Genomic DNA, 14,265 nt, shown 5'->3' with positions numbered 1-14,265 from the left:
AAATATTGTTCTCTTGACCGCTGCTGCTTTAAACCAGTTTAATCCCGCCTTATAAATTACATTATTATTATACACTTGCTAAGTGTATGTAACATAAATAAGATTAGCCATTTGCCATGCATTTGAATTAAGATATTTTTATCATGTGTGGATATGTGGAGCATCAATGAAATTGGATCAACAGCCGTTGAAGTGCAGCGGTTTCCAAACTTGATGATTAAAAATTAAGCATATTTTTGTTTGTTCATACTCGATATACATCCTAAAGATATTCTCCTTTGGATTTTATGAACTTCCTAGTGTATTTAAGTGTTCGACCACCCTCTGAAACGAGCTTCACACCCAGTTTGATTTGGATTCAGTTGGCTATGTGTTTTTGTTACAGTTTAAAAGTTTGCTACGCATTTAATGTTTTAATTAGTTCTGCCTGTGGTGGGCCTGCTTCAAGGACTTTTGCCATTTATTATTGCCAATTTGCTAAATGTATCTATCAACGATTGTTGCGGAGCTAATAGAACGGCTATGTTTCAGATTTATAACGAGATAGTGTCATATGGGTAATTCGGTTTTATGTGTGCCTACCTGGGCACTTGACAGGTGTCGTTTGAGTTGTATAATTTTTAGAAAGCTGTGCTAATTAAATGGGTAAATCTGTCCTTCTATGGGAAACGGTACGGGGGTTCTGTGTGGCTCTTCTCTGTGAACTTGTGGCCAGTTAGACTTCGTCTCGGCCAGATTGTTGTGACGTCTTTTGTTTGGGCCCGCTCAACTTTAAGACGACCTTCAGTTGAGCAAACAAAAATTGTTGCATTAAATCCATTTCCGCTTTGATTCATGTCTCGCTTAGTTCTCAGCTTTTGTTTCAGCTGTTTTTTTTTTTTACTTATTTTATTTCCATTTGATTCCATAAGTATCATGCTTTAATTAAGTTTGGAAGTTGTTTTGAAAATACCGAACCTTTTAATTGAATTGAGGGAAGTGCATCGGCTGTTATGACATCATAATGAGTCGGCAGGAAGCTCACACGTACGATCGGACTGTTTACTCATATCATAGGCACATCGCAGTTTAAACTGGCAGAACTATGAATGTGGGCTCTATGAGTTATGCAATTAAATCACAAAACCCCTTTGCTAATCGATGTCAGCGGTTTTGCTATCGCCGCCAATACAAGTGTTACAGATAAGCTCTAGCACAGATAATACAATTACATTATTCATAGAGTATAACATTTCAAAGGTGAATTTGCTTTGTTTTAGTAAAATATTCAGCAGGGAATGATATTCAAGAAATTATTATTATAAGACTTATTTAAAGTCTTAACGTAATAATACTTTCAGAAAACATATAATTTACCATCGTTAAATGGTTAATTGCCTTTGGTTTGTCATCACTGCTATAGATAAGCCTACTGCGAACTGATTAATTTGCTCATGATTGGGTTTTATTGCCAATATGGGCCAAAACGATTCACACTTCTTGGTTTGCTTGCCCTGCTTATCGCTTGGAATATCGGTAGCATCGGCTCTATCAGTAGTGGCCAATATACGATAATAAATCACCTCGGCTAACTCCAGCCGGGTTAATTCACCAAAGATTACCGATGAATTATGATACCCACGCTTCCTTTAAAATCCGTATAAAAGTGCCCGAGCTCTTGGCCACAACTAAAGTTCAAAATGAAATTCGCCTGCGCTACGGTTGTGCTCTTGGCCACCATCCTTGGGGCCCAGGCTGTGGACTGGAAGTCGGTCAAGAACCTGAACATCGAGACCCCGATGCCCAAGGTCCATGGCGAGACCCTGCCCAGCGGAAGGATTACCGGAGGTCAGATCGCAGAGCCCAACCAGTTCCCCTACCAGGTGGGACTACTGCTGTACATCAATGGAGGAGCTGTCTGGTGCGGAGGCACCATCATCAGCGACCGCTGGATCATCACCGCCGCCCATTGCACGGACAGCCTGACCACCGGAGTGGATGTCTACCTGGGCGCCCACGACCGCACCAATGCCAAGGAGGAGGGCCAGCAGATCATCTTCGTGGAGACGAAGAATGTGATCGTGCACGAGGAGTGGATCGCAGAGACCATCACCAACGACATTTCCCTGATCAAGTTGCCAGTGCCCATTGAGTTCAACAGTGAGTGTTTTGTTACTCGTTTTTATTGCAGAAATTCTCAATTAACTAATATACTATACAGAGTACATCCAGCCCGCCAAGCTGCCCGTGAAATCCGACAGCTACAGCACCTACGGCGGAGAGAATGCCATTGCCTCCGGATGGGGCAAGATCAGCGACTGTAAGTGACCCTTAGCCCCTAGTAAAAATGAATTACAATTTTATAACTACTAGAGAAAGTTGAGCTCTATTAACGCAACCAGCAAGCTTGGCACTCGAAAAACAAGTAGTGAGTGTTAGTTTTGAGCGGTCTTAGAATAGGCTAATAAATCATTCCTAATACTAAATACTAAAATATGTGAAACAAACCAAAATTATTCTAGAAAGTGACTAAAGTTATCAGGAAATTATATTTTTGGTATTTTATTTTATTTTATGCAATTTACGATAGAAAAAACCCAATTTCACACCTTTTATTCCCTTTGGCCAATCTTAAATCTCTTCGGAAAGGCCACTTAAAATTTATTATCAAAATTCAATTTTTATGGACTCTTAATCTGCTTTTGTTATTATTTCGCAACATAGTTTTTACACTTTATTCATATTCCTTTGTTAGTTTAATATTCTATTATTTATTTATAAACAAGCTTAATGAGTTCCTATAACTATCTTAGAACAGTTCTAAACTATTTTTCCTTACTTTCCACCCAGCTGCTACCGGAGCCACCGACATTCTGCAGTTCATCAGAGTCCCCATTATGAACAACAGCGGCTGCTCTCCCTGGTACTTCGGCCTGGTTGCCGCCAGCAACATCTGCATCAAGACCACCGGCGGAACCTCCACCTGCAACGGCGACTCCGGCGGCCCTCTGGTCCTGGATGACGGCAGCAACACCCTGATTGGAGCCACCTCCTTCGGCATTGCCCTCGGCTGCGAGGTGGGATGGCCCGGTGTGTTCACCCGTATCACTTACTACCTCGACTGGATCCAAGAGAAGACTGGTGTGGTCAACTACGGCAATTAAGCGTTGATTTTGATCTTAAAATAAACGTTTATTTTTGGGTTACAAGAAATAGAACTCGTTTTCGGAGTGTGGGCGTGATCGTGTTCGTGGTCTGACATCCTCGGAGATGTCCTCATCTGAAGCGGGTCTCGGATGGAAATCTAGTTCGTCGGGCACATCGTCTTCCAACTGCTCCTCCGTTTCCAAGCGTCGACTTTGACGTGGTTTTCCATATTCCCTTACATACTGATCGAAGAATATTGCCTCCGTGGTATCCTGGTGGGCACTAACACCAGTTTCATCGCTGATCCAATCCAAATATGAGGCAACTTTGGTGAAGGCCGCTGGATAGCCTCGATCGCAACCGTATATGCTGCCAAAAGATGTAATTCCCACCAGGACTCTCTTCTTCGAGTGCCTCCTTTGGAGAACCAAAGGTCCTCCCGAATCCCCATTGCAAGTTGAACGCGCATTCCTTCCACTGGTGCATATATTTGTACCTCGATAGGATAGCGGGAAGTTGGACTTGCAAGTCCGTCCATCGATTATCTGCAGCTGGACGTAGCGCAGCACATTGCTGATCGCATGGACTCCAGTGGCATAGCGACCCCAACCGGATGCGATGGCCAGTTTGTTTTTAAAACTGCGGTACTCGTAGTGCCTCTTCGGCAATTGAATGGGATGAATGCGCTCTAAAATGGTGTATATATTTTAAGGATAGGTAGTTTACTTTGTTTAGGAACTTTTCTCCAGAACTCACCATTAAAGCTGACGGCATGAGGCAGTCTTACCAGAGCAATGTCATCCTTCAATCTCTTTGGATTCCAGGTGGGGTAGATTTGGAAGTTTTCGCTAGGCACCATCAGTCGAACTTGACCCTTCTCCTTGGCGTTCTTGATCTCATTGGCGCCCAAGAAAACCAGGGCCCTCTTCGCCCTGCATAATGGAGAACCTTAAGATGATTGGATCGTTAGTATTTCCTGTGGTCACTTACATATCAACACAGTGAGCCGCGGTGATGACATGCTTATCAGAGATCAGGGAGCCACCACACCAGTATAGACCCTTAGGTCTTTGAAGCAGCATTCCCACCTGATAGGGAAAACAGTGGGGATTGCCCACATCACCGCCAAAGATGCGATCCATCGCCATCGCGCCCTCGGGCAGCATCTTCTCTATCAGTGGCGTGGTCTCCAAATTGAGAACCAGTGGCTCCCGATCGTCCTCTTCGCTGAAAGCGCTCATCTCCCTGCCCATTCCCAACCCCTTCATGTGTCGATTGTCCACGTTGCTGGCACTCATTTCCGCATCGTGCTCCAGGGAACCGGATGAGGATGCTGAGGAGGAAAATGGGGAGGACGAGGAAGTGGAGAGACCCGCGGGGCCCGGGTACATGGACACCAGGTACATCGGCTTAACCTGCTGCCAGTCCAACGCGATGCAGTGCATCGTTAGCCATGTCAGCCAAATGAGCAGCAGCAGCGTGGCACTTGCACTTGCAGATTGTTTTGACATTGGCTTGGTCGCTTTTTTCGCACACGCATTTAATTTTTAATTGCGAGTGCAATTGGTGGCACTTATGTTGATTCGACTGCTTTCACTGCTAACTGTGTTTCCTTTGCATGGTTTCCTGTTTAGCTGAATGCCTGGATTCTAAAACTGCTTACTTCCGGGACCTTCAGCGTTTATAGGAATACTAAAGTACGAGGGGGTAGAACTTCGTGGAGGCTTGCTTTCGTACTAGTTTTGGCGAATATTCTAATAAGATTTTCCTATTTCAGTTTCTCAATAGATTATATGTATTCTAATTTTTTAAATTATAAATAATAAGATAATAATCTTTTTTTTACCGCTTAAAAATTTTAAAAAGGTTTTTGTTATTGAAATAGAGATTTCTTAAGAATTTGTTCCTGTCTGGTCAGTTTGTCTTAACACTTTTTTGTGTATGTGTGTGTAATTAATCAATTAATTATTTTTATTTTTATTCCGCTTTACTCCTTTTAATAAAGCTTTTGGAGGCGTTAACCTTGGTACAGGTTTTCTCTAGGGATTTGAGGAGGTGAAACTGAAATCCCTTGAACTGCTTGTTATCCTGCTTCCTAATAGTCTTGTGCTGCTTATTCCGTTCTATCCACTGCTTCCTTGACAGTTGAAACTGCTTTTCCTTCGCCAGCTGGACTTCCTGACTTCCTGACTTCCTTTGCTTCCTCTTGTAACCCACTTCCGCGCCGCTCGCCTCCTGCCGCCACTGGTCACTTTTGTTTTCCCCTTTTCGCAAAGCCGTTACGCTGGTTACTGAAATCGCAACGCGCGTCGTAACCTCCAGTCGCCAGTACTGCTTTCTCCGCGTCTATTTAGCCACTGCGCCGGCGCGCAGGTTGCAAGCATTTTTATAAACTCTTTTGCCAGCAGCGCTGAAATTGCGCGCCGCCTTAATTATTTCATCTATTTGGCTGCATTTCAGCTGGCCGCGCACAAATGCAGTTGCATCAATTTGGATAAATTTGCCATTGAATAATGCGCCTGTCAATCGACTAGCACTCTTCATTATTTGCATCTGATTCGTCTCCTCTTTTCATTGAGGAACTGTCATTTTTCGCAGTCGGAATCCGCCCTTTGGCTCGATCGGGGGTCCGCATTTTAGTCGCAAAATGGAAATATGTGCCGCATAGATTACATTTCACCGTGGATCTCGGGCCTGTGTTTGTGGTTTTGCCATTTAAATTGAATGCGGAGCTGTAACTCTAGTTATCCGCCCGCTTTGGCGCTATTACATCACTCCCCACTTCACTCACTTCTCGCTTTAACTCCATCTTCATTATGCATTTGCGATCGTGTTTTATATATTTTTTCTTTTCTCTTGGTGTCTGCGAAGACACAGTCTTCCATTGAGAAAAGAGCTCCAGTGGTTTGTTGTAAGTGAAACGACAACTGGAGCTGTTATAGTTTTACTATTTGCAATCCGCCTTTGCTCCATCTTCAGACTAAGTTGGGATATTATTTGGTCGTACAGTCAACCCTCTGTTCAATTCGATTTGGATTCCAGTTATCATTTTAGAAAAAAAATAAAATAATTATAATAAGATTGTAATATGTAAAGAGGTATACTTATGATTTAATGCACCTTATTGATTTAAATACCAGATGAAGTTTTCTGTTACAAATTAAATATTAAAATTCCATAAATTTTCCAAATATAGTTTCTAAAGACAGCATTGATTTCAAGTCTGGTTTTTAAAAAGTATTCAAGTTCGCCAAGCTTGACTGTGCTATTTGTCTTCAGCAACCACAGTGGCTTCAACTTGATGGTACGACTTTGATTCAAATTAAGCCGTCTACTGGGACTGCAGACCTCAAGGTTATTGCCAGGGCAGATGTGGCAGGTTCAAGGGAAGTGGCATGAGCTGGGTTTGGTATGGGATTGGGGGCGGACACCTGTCTGCGGCTCATAGACAAATTAACAGTTTTCCATTCGATTGCATGCAGCACTGCAATGGCATGCGCAGAATTCTTAGCAGGAAATGAAGTGCAGCATAAAATATGCATGTGTTGTTAATTAAATTAATTCGTGCACCGCCTGCCGCTGGCTGAGATAATCAGCTTTATTTGGTGTTGAAAGTATTTCTGTTACCCGGCTGGCCATTGTTGTCGATTTAGGAAATTACTGCGGTCTGTGTGCCTAGCCAAGCAAATAAATCAAATCGTCTCGCGCTCGCCGATGATGTGATATGTTCAAATCGAATCGAATTGAGGTAAATCAGATCGGGATTGGATCGAAATGAAGCCGAATGTAATGAGGCTGTAACAACAGTGAGGCACAACAGCTTGATTATGCAAATGCAACAGCAAATGCACCACAACACAGAGCGCCACTGCACCACAGCACCGCCACCCACCTCCCCCTCGTTAGGCGACGGTGCAGTTCAATATCGTGCGGTGGTGCGTCTATATCTATATCTATACGTAAATATTTGCTGCATAATCGCTCCCGTTGCATGTTGCACTTATTAATAATGGGCGCGTTTTTGTTACTGCATTTTATTGCACTTGCTAATCACGCGGCGGCCGTTAAATAATTTAGCTTGAACGCCACCCGGCTCGCACAATTCGTCCAGGATTTTGGCCACCTTGGTGCGTTTCGCTTCCGTTTCGCATTCGAATTGGTTTTATTTATTAGTTTATTTTAGTGTTCCTCGTTACCGCCCCAAATCGGCCTTTATAGCTAATTATATCACTAAATTGGCACTTCGGTTTCAGCAGGAATTTGGGGAACTGATAACTGGACCTCAAATTAATACCACAGAAACGTCTAGAACTAAATTATAAAGAAATCTCAAAAAACGATTTTATTTTTTGTCCAATAAATTATATAACATAAAACATATTCATTACTTAAAAATTAATTCATTGTGAGTCCCACAGTGTTCAAAAAGATAAAAGATCTCTCTCCAGTGATCGCACAGGATTTTCCGAACGACAGTGGATGGATATATATTTTCAACTTTTATTTATTATCTTAATGGCTAGGCACAGAATCGTATTCTATGGCTGGATAATTAGCTCTAGGTATAGCTCTTATTTTCTTTTCTTCTACATGCTATTTACACTCATATATAACTTTTATGGGGTTTAAGACTAAGGTGAGAAGTTAACCAAACGAACGTAAATCCTAACTTCATAATTGGTAATCAGTACATTTATTTTTGGGCACTATTAGCTAGTTTTAATGCAATGCAGATTAATGTGGGTATGCGTATTTGATGGATCATTCAGTCTCTCTACTCAAAGCCCGCCGGTTGCATGAGGAACTGGTGCTGGCTGCTCATTGTCGGCAGCTGTATGTCTTCCATGGTCATGGATGTCTTGGGGATGTCGATGGTCTCCGCCGATCCTCCCGCCTCTCCATCATCACCCTCCAGCATGGCACTGTCGAAGCTCTTATTCAAACGATCGTGGAACTCGGTCATGGAGATTTTTTTGAGTGCGAAGCGCTTGCCAAAGGTCTTCTTCACCTTCTGGCGGCGTCTCTTCGACAGGATTTTGTTCTTGTTCAGGCCATCGCTGAAGGATATTGCGCGGCGGAGTTTGCGACCCCACACCTTGACTACCTTCACTTGGCTGCTGATGGAGCACTCCTCGCTGTCGTCCTCTGCATCGGCGGCATTCTCATCGCTGGGTTCCTCAAAGATTGTCTCCAGATTGGTGGGCGTGAACTTTCTCATGCGCTTGTTGGTGTAGATCTTTTCGATGCTCTTAAGGGTTTGGGCATTTGTGTTCAGCTCTTTTCGTTGCTTCTTTTTGATGGGTTTCATGATGGCGCTGCAGATCCGGTTAAAGTTGTCCTTGGACACCCTGGCGGGCATCCTGCGACGAGCCACGCCCGCCCGAGCTCCGAAAGTGGAACTACGTCTGGAGGATCCACTGATGCAATCACTGTCATCATCGTTGTCCTCGCAGCGACTCAATTGCGAGTCCACATCGTCGGAGTCTTGCGATTCACTGCTGACATTGTCATCGGATTCGGGTGCAGCTATGGGCTCGGATGTGTCCTGCATCTCCTCCATGTCCGACAAGGCCATCTTCTTTAGTTGCCACGAGAAATTCGAGTTAGTGGGTGACCTGAAGTATGGATTTTAGTGCTAGTTTCAGATAGACATTACTCTAAAGGCCTACCTGTTGTCTTTAGCTTGAAACGTGATCTGGGCAAAGTCGTAGACTATGTTATCCATTATATTTGCCGTTGTATTTTAGAAATCATATCTAACAGTAAAAAAAAAAAAACGGAATGCATACATACTAGTTATCTTTTTTGATAAAAGGTGTATTCCTTGTATCCTAGCTCAAAGATATCAGTTGAAGCCATCGGAACTGCTCAGTAACTTGAGTTAGAAATCTTGGAAGACATAGATTACCTATAGTTTACTAACCTCTGCAAAATAGCTCATTTCCTTGTTGTAAACCCCTTTTTTCTGCAGGCGTCTGTATGACAATACAGATGTTTGTCACTCCAGGGGGTATTTTATCCACAAATTCCTATTTTTAGGCAAAATATATCGCTGTCAAATAGGGTTTTTCCGAAATCTGGGTTTAACTATATGCAATGATGCTGGAAACTCCTATTTTGCATTTAATTTAATGACAGAATTACAACTTTTGTGTTCTTTTTGTAAAATAAACAGCTTGGATTAGAGCTGGTTCAACCACTCATAATAGTATCGATAGATAGTGTACTTGTGTTCAGCCAACAGCGATAGTTCCGGATAAGTGAGAAGTTATCGATTGCCTTGTGGCAAGGCCTAATGGGTTGGTGAATTCGCTTATTGAAAGAGTGGTAGCACTGCTTGTAAGCTGCCGTTGCATTGTAAATGTAAATGTACTTTTATTATAAAAAGAAAGGCTGCTATTGTTTTATTTATCAAAGAGTTCAAAAGTGGAACGTAAATGTATTTATTTGTTTTTTAAAACGAAATAAAGTATATTCTCGTTTAGCATAATAAAGCAAATATATTTTATTGTCATAATAAATCCAAACTTGACAAGCCTCCTTTGATAATGGCCACATTTAAATCTTATCGAAAGTGCCAATTTCCATTGGAAAGATTTCCTCAAGTTGACTAACTCCGCAAACAAAAAACATGAACAGTGGTTATCGGAGAGTTGTAAATTATGTTCCCAGGGGATATTTCGTTTCCGGTTGAAAAAAGAGCTATAAATGTGGCGACTTTGCTTGTTTGCATTTATTAAGTGTGCTAAACTTAAGGAACATGAAGGTGTTAGCGGTCCTGCTTCTGGGGGTGATTGCCTCCGCCACGGCGTTCGAGAAGCCGGTTTTCTGGAAGGATGTGCCCGTGGGCAAGGCCTCGATCGAGGGTAGGATCACCATGGGATATCCTGCCTACGAGGGCAAGGTACCCTACATTGTCGGCTTGGGCTTCAGCAAGAACGGTGGAGGCACCTGGTGCGGCGGCTCCATCATCGGCAACACCTGGGTGATGACCGCCAAGCATTGTACCGATGGTATGGAATCGGTGACCATCTACTACGGAGCCCTCTGGCGCTTGCAGGCACAGTACACCCACTGGGTGGGACGTGGCGACTTCATTGAGCACGGATCTGGAGACATCTCCCTCATCCGCACTCCTCACGTGGACTTCTGGTCGCTGGTCAACAAGGTGGAGCTCCCCAGGTACGACGATCGCTACAACAACTACCAAGGCTGGTGGGCTCTGGTCTCCGGATGGGGCAAGACCTCCGATGAGGGCGGCGTCTCCGAGTACCTGAACTGCGTCGATGTCCAGATTGGCGAGAACTCCGTGTGCGAGAACTACTACGGCAGCTTCTCCGGCGACCTGATCTGCATCCCCACTCCCGAGAACAAGGGCACCTGCAGCGGCGACTCCGGTGGCCCACTGGTCATCCACGACGGCAACCGCCAGGTGGGCATCGTGTCCTTCGGCTCCTCCGCCGGCTGCCTCTCCAACGGTCCCAAGGGTATGGTGCGCGTCACCAGTTACCTGGACTGGATCCGCGACCACACTGGCATCTCTTACTAAATAAATGATTTAATAAAATAAAGCAATTATAAAAAAAACCCCCTGAAAGTATGATATTAATAGAGAAGAATAGTAAAAAAGAAAATAGTCAAATGCCAATATTTTCTGGAATCTTAAATATATGATCATTTTGTTTTTCAGGATAGAGTTTAGTTAGCTCAAGGAAGTAGTTTAAACTTAGACAGAAACAGCAAAATGTAATGTCCTATAAAAAATTTGTTAAAGAATAACAAAGGATTTGGGTGCACAATTTTATTTCGTTTAATTTCTCAAAATGGCGAACTTTATTAGTAAAAAATGCCAGTATGGTCGCGAATCCAGTCCAAGTAACCGGTCACTCGGGTCAATCCCTTGGGGCTGTTGGACAGGCATCCCTCGGCGGAGCCGAAGGACACAATGCCCACCTGACGATAGCCGTCGTGGAGGACGAGTGGTCCGCCAGAGTCGCCGCTGCAGGAGCCCTTGTTCTCGGGAGTGGCATAGCACAGGTGGTTGGAAGTGATGAAGTGGCTGCCGTAGTAGTCCAGGCAGACACTGTTGTCCGATATCTGGATGTCCACGCAGTTGAGGTAATCGGTCATCCCGCTGCTATCAGAGGAAGATCCCCAACCGGAGAGCAAGGCCCACCAGCCGTAAAAGTTGTTGTAGCGATCGTCGTATCTGGGCAGCTCCACCTTGTTGACCAGCGCCCAGAAGTCCACGTGGGGAGTGCGGATCAGGGCGATGTCGTTGTGCAAGTTACCGGTGTCGTACTCCGGATGCGTAATGAGATCCGATGAAACGTGGGTGAACTGCGGCTGGTGGCGCCACACAGCTCCGTAGCTGATGGGCACGTAACTGGCTCCGTAGGTGCAGTGGGCCGCAGTGAGAACCCATTCGTGGCCAATGATGGAGCCTCCGCAGTTCCAGCCACCGCCGTTTCCATTATCGAAGCGCAGAGCTACAATGTAGGGCACTTTTCCTTCGTAAGCAGGATATCCATTGGTAATACGTCCGTTAATCTTCTTGCCAGCGGGCATGTCCTTCACGGGAACAGGCTTTTCAAGGGCCGCCACCAAGGCGAAAGCCGAAAACAGCAAAACTCCACGAACTTTCATCGCTCAATGATTTTTACACTTAAAACAATGCCACTTGCGGCACTTCTTTATATAGGCTGCCAAATGAGTGGTATCTATTGGCTCTACATATTCGTAATTAGTTGGTTCGAAGATTTACAATCTGCTTTCATATTCGATTACTTCGGTTTCCAGCAATAATTGTCATCCAACCTAAGTAACTTTGTGTATAGAATTTCAATATAGAAGCTACAAAAACGATGAACTTTGCATATTTTTTCCTGTTTCTGCCACTGTTGTCTAGAAGGCTGTTATATTGTTATTTATGATTGTAATTTAAGAAATCAAAAGGAATAACTACAAATTAAATTATTTTTAAAGCTAGAAAGTATACTACATATGGAATCGGTACTTCTGCTAAGTTAACTTATAAAACTGCCATGGTTTTCCCAGAATTAAGAGTTTTGGTTTTAGTCATTAATCGTTTTTATTCATGCTGTAATTAGTAGGAGAGGCCGGTGTTTTCCTTGATCCAGTTCAAGTAGCTGGTCACACGGGTGAAGCCAGCAGGGGCACCGGACTCACAACCAGCGCTGGACACGAAGGAAGTGACACCGATGAGGTATTTCTCGCTGGCCAGGACCAGTGGGCCGCCGGAGTCGCCGTTGCAGGTGGACACCTTGTTGGGGGTGGCAACGCAGATCACGTTGTTGGTGGCGACCAGAGAGCCATAAGTGCTCTGGCACACGGAGACGGACACAACCTCGAAGACTTCGTACTGCAGAGTGTTAGCGACTCTGGTGGTGGAATCGGAGGTCTTGCCCCATCCGGAGGCAATAGCCTGCTGTCCAGCGTAAGTGGAGTAGGTACCGGCGATGGCGGGCAGCGCAATCTTGTTAATGGAGGCGGTGAAGGAAATCGTTGGGGTTTTGATCAGGGAAATGTCGTTCCTCAATACAATCGAGTTGTAGCTGGCGTGCTGAACGAAGTTAGCTGCGGCAACAGTCTGGACCAGCTGGGCATTAGTACGCACGGTGGCTCCGTAGTAGAGGGTCACAGCGGAGGCACTGAGAGATATACATTATAATTTAAAACATTTTGTGGGTAAATATATAAGTTAACTCACCCAGAAGTGCAGTGAGCAGCAGTAAGAACCCAGGTGTTGTCGATGAGGGAACCACCGCACCACCAGCTGCCGCTGGAGCTGGCGAAGCTGAGTCCCACCTGGTAGGGGAACTGGCCAGCAGTGGCGGTCTTGCCGTTGGTGATGCGACCCTCGATCTTGGTCACGGCGGGCAGATCACGGGGGTGGATCGGCACCTGCTGGGGCAGCAGACCGGCGGAGGCGGTGGCCAGAGCCAGGGCGAAGACTACGAGCACTTTCATGATGGTCGGAGAACGAATGATTCTTTGCCGGCCACTGCAGCACTTTTATACCAACTAATTGGGCGGCTTATCATTGGCCGTGCCTCTTGTATTCTGACCAAGTCACTTCTGTTTATTCGCGTGAAATTGCTTATCAGTGGTGGGTTTTCGTCCGGTTTTCGATTTTATTTCTTTCTTTTATTGATGCCGGCCAAAAAGGATGTAGTCCCACTTATCGGCTTTGATTGACCCAAGCCAAAAAAAAAATAGTATCTGCTGTTATCGGACTTGTGGGACACCGGTGAGATTACACACCGCAGGCTTTCAATTAAACGCACTTCACAAGTGAACTGGCGGCAAACGTCGTCCACTCGAATGATAAGTGCTAAGTGATAAGCATAGATTTCGCTAAATGACGGCAGTGATATTTTGCCAAACGAACGACTTTGGCTGACTTTTGCTCTGCTTTAAGATATAAACGTATATTTATAGCTGGGAAAACCAGCTAAGCGAAATCGGTTTAATCGAAATATTTGATTATTTTCGGGAGCCATCGATCAGAAATGGTTTTCGGCAACACTCACCACAGTGAAGTGGCTGAAATACCCAGTGATTATCTGATGGCCGGGCCCAAATCGTATTACGCAGCGGTATGCCAAACTTGCCAACTCATTCGAGTGGGCGGGCGGTCAAAGGCGACAGTGGCAAGTTGAATCTGGGAAATTGAAATCAAATCGCCTTACGTGTCGGGCATGCAAAAGCATACTGGATTTTGAGAGCGGTCTCCGGAACAGAATCCTGCAGGACATTAGCACATAAAAACAATTCATTGCCTTTCATGCTGACACATGTAGTGTGTAGTTGCTGTCGGGTAGTGACTTTTGTGGGCCACTGTGCGTGTCTGGGCCATAAATGCCAAGCATAAAATAGATTTCATCCTAAAGGAGCAGCGAACACTTGGCCTGAAGAATTTTTCATTTATTTAATCCTTATATTAACTGCATTTTATTGATTTTCCTCTGCCGTTCGTTTTGTTTGCCCTGCACTGCTGAGCGTTTTTATGGTTGCTTCTTTCGCTGATTGCGGAAAATTTCGCTGCTTTTGTCTCAGATTCTCTGGAGGAACAAAGGAAACTAATTTTCCTGAAATATTTGCTCTCACTGTTTGTGG

The 14,265-nt window shown here is 44.5% G+C and overlaps 6 protein-coding genes across 8 annotated transcripts; 2 read left to right on the top strand and 4 right to left on the bottom strand.

Annotated features, from left to right (window-relative positions):
- Positions 1-1,663: 1,663 nt before the first annotated feature.
- On the top strand, positions 1,664-3,192 carry LOC6610960 (brachyurin). The gene is made up of 3 exons (XM_002035481.2): positions 1,664-2,139; positions 2,201-2,299; positions 2,830-3,192. The coding sequence occupies exons 1-3, from the start codon at positions 1,680-1,682 to the stop codon at positions 3,141-3,143; spliced, it is 873 nt and encodes a 290-aa protein (XP_002035517.1). The 5' UTR covers positions 1,664-1,679; the 3' UTR covers positions 3,144-3,192.
- Positions 3,172-5,495, bottom strand: LOC6610959 (chymotrypsin BI). The gene is made up of 3 exons (XM_002035480.2): positions 4,117-5,495; positions 3,883-4,058; positions 3,172-3,814 (listed from the first exon to the last, which is right to left on the bottom strand). The coding sequence occupies exons 1-3, from the start codon at positions 4,635-4,637 to the stop codon at positions 3,183-3,185; spliced, it is 1,329 nt and encodes a 442-aa protein (XP_002035516.2). The 5' UTR covers positions 4,638-5,495; the 3' UTR covers positions 3,172-3,182.
- Positions 5,496-7,606: 2,111 nt separating this feature from the next.
- Positions 7,607-9,332, bottom strand: LOC6610957 (protein tantalus). 3 transcript variants are annotated; one of them, XM_032719410.1, is made up of 3 exons: positions 9,050-9,331; positions 8,796-8,990; positions 7,607-8,741 (listed from the first exon to the last, which is right to left on the bottom strand). In XM_032719410.1, exons 2-3 carry the CDS (start codon positions 8,849-8,851, stop codon positions 7,901-7,903), a joined length of 897 nt encoding a protein of 298 aa, XP_032575301.1. In that variant the 5' UTR covers positions 8,852-8,990; positions 9,050-9,331; the 3' UTR covers positions 7,607-7,900. The 3 variants fall into 3 exon arrangements, with proteins under 3 accessions (XP_032575301.1, XP_002035514.2, XP_032575302.1); XM_002035478.2 differs by having other exon boundaries at positions 8,796-8,882; XM_032719411.1 differs by lacking the exon at positions 8,796-8,990 and having other exon boundaries at positions 9,050-9,332.
- Positions 9,333-9,859: 527 nt separating this feature from the next.
- Positions 9,860-10,714, top strand: LOC6610956 (serine protease 1). The gene has a single exon (XM_002035477.2). The coding sequence runs from the start codon at positions 9,887-9,889 to the stop codon at positions 10,673-10,675; it is 789 nt and encodes a 262-aa protein (XP_002035513.1). The 5' UTR covers positions 9,860-9,886; the 3' UTR covers positions 10,676-10,714.
- A 198-nt stretch (positions 10,715-10,912) lies between these two features.
- Positions 10,913-11,972, bottom strand: LOC6610955 (serine protease 1). Its single transcript, XM_032719413.1, has one exon. It carries the CDS (start codon positions 11,770-11,772, stop codon positions 10,963-10,965), a length of 810 nt encoding a protein of 269 aa, XP_032575304.1. The 5' UTR covers positions 11,773-11,972; the 3' UTR covers positions 10,913-10,962.
- A 226-nt stretch (positions 11,973-12,198) lies between these two features.
- LOC6610954 (serine protease 1) lies at positions 12,199-13,137 on the bottom strand. The gene is made up of 2 exons (XM_002035475.2): positions 12,857-13,137; positions 12,199-12,797 (listed from the first exon to the last, which is right to left on the bottom strand). The coding sequence occupies exons 1-2, from the start codon at positions 13,114-13,116 to the stop codon at positions 12,233-12,235; spliced, it is 825 nt and encodes a 274-aa protein (XP_002035511.1). The 5' UTR covers positions 13,117-13,137; the 3' UTR covers positions 12,199-12,232.
- Positions 13,138-14,265: the final 1,128 nt, after the last annotated feature.

The sequence above is a fragment of the Drosophila sechellia genome, chromosome 3L (assembly GCF_004382195.2).
Source record: "Drosophila sechellia strain sech25 chromosome 3L, ASM438219v1, whole genome shotgun sequence".
NCBI lineage: Eukaryota > Metazoa > Arthropoda > Insecta > Diptera > Drosophilidae > Drosophila > Drosophila sechellia.
Note: the sequence above shows the minus strand (reverse complement) of the source record. Positions and strands in the feature narration are given on the sequence as shown.

Excerpts from the sequence above, each read along its gene's own strand:
- LOC6610954 (XM_002035475.2), bottom strand. The coding sequence starts at position 13,116 with ATGAAAGTGCTCGTAGTCTTCGCCCTGGCTCTGGCCACCGCCTCCGCC. Across the intron at positions 12,798-12,856 it reads GCTGCTCACTGCACTTCTGG|TGCCTCCGCTGTGACCCTCT; the intron begins GTGAGTTAACTT and ends TATATCTCTCAG.
- LOC6610960 (XM_002035481.2), top strand. The coding sequence starts at position 1,680 with ATGAAATTCGCCTGCGCTACGGTTGTGCTCTTGGCCACCATCCTTGGG. Across the intron at positions 2,140-2,200 it reads AGTGCCCATTGAGTTCAACA|AGTACATCCAGCCCGCCAAG; the intron begins GTGAGTGTTTTG and ends TATACTATACAG. Across the intron at positions 2,300-2,829 it reads ATGGGGCAAGATCAGCGACT|CTGCTACCGGAGCCACCGAC; the intron begins GTAAGTGACCCT and ends CTTTCCACCCAG.
- LOC6610957 (XM_032719410.1), bottom strand. The coding sequence starts at position 8,851 with ATGGATAACATAGTCTACGACTTTGCCCAGATCACGTTTCAAGCTAAA. Across the intron at positions 8,742-8,795 it reads TTTCAAGCTAAAGACAACAG|GTCACCCACTAACTCGAATT; the intron begins GTAGGCCTTTAG and ends TCCATACTTCAG.
- LOC6610959 (XM_002035480.2), bottom strand. The coding sequence starts at position 4,637 with ATGTCAAAACAATCTGCAAGTGCAAGTGCCACGCTGCTGCTGCTCATT. Across the intron at positions 4,059-4,116 it reads GCGGCTCACTGTGTTGATAT|GGCGAAGAGGGCCCTGGTTT; the intron begins GTAAGTGACCAC and ends TCCATTATGCAG. Across the intron at positions 3,815-3,882 it reads TCATGCCGTCAGCTTTAATG|AGCGCATTCATCCCATTCAA; the intron begins GTGAGTTCTGGA and ends ACACCATTTTAG.
- LOC6610955 (XM_032719413.1), bottom strand. The coding sequence starts at position 11,772 with ATGAAAGTTCGTGGAGTTTTGCTGTTTTCGGCTTTCGCCTTGGTGGCG.
- LOC6610956 (XM_002035477.2), top strand. The coding sequence starts at position 9,887 with ATGAAGGTGTTAGCGGTCCTGCTTCTGGGGGTGATTGCCTCCGCCACG.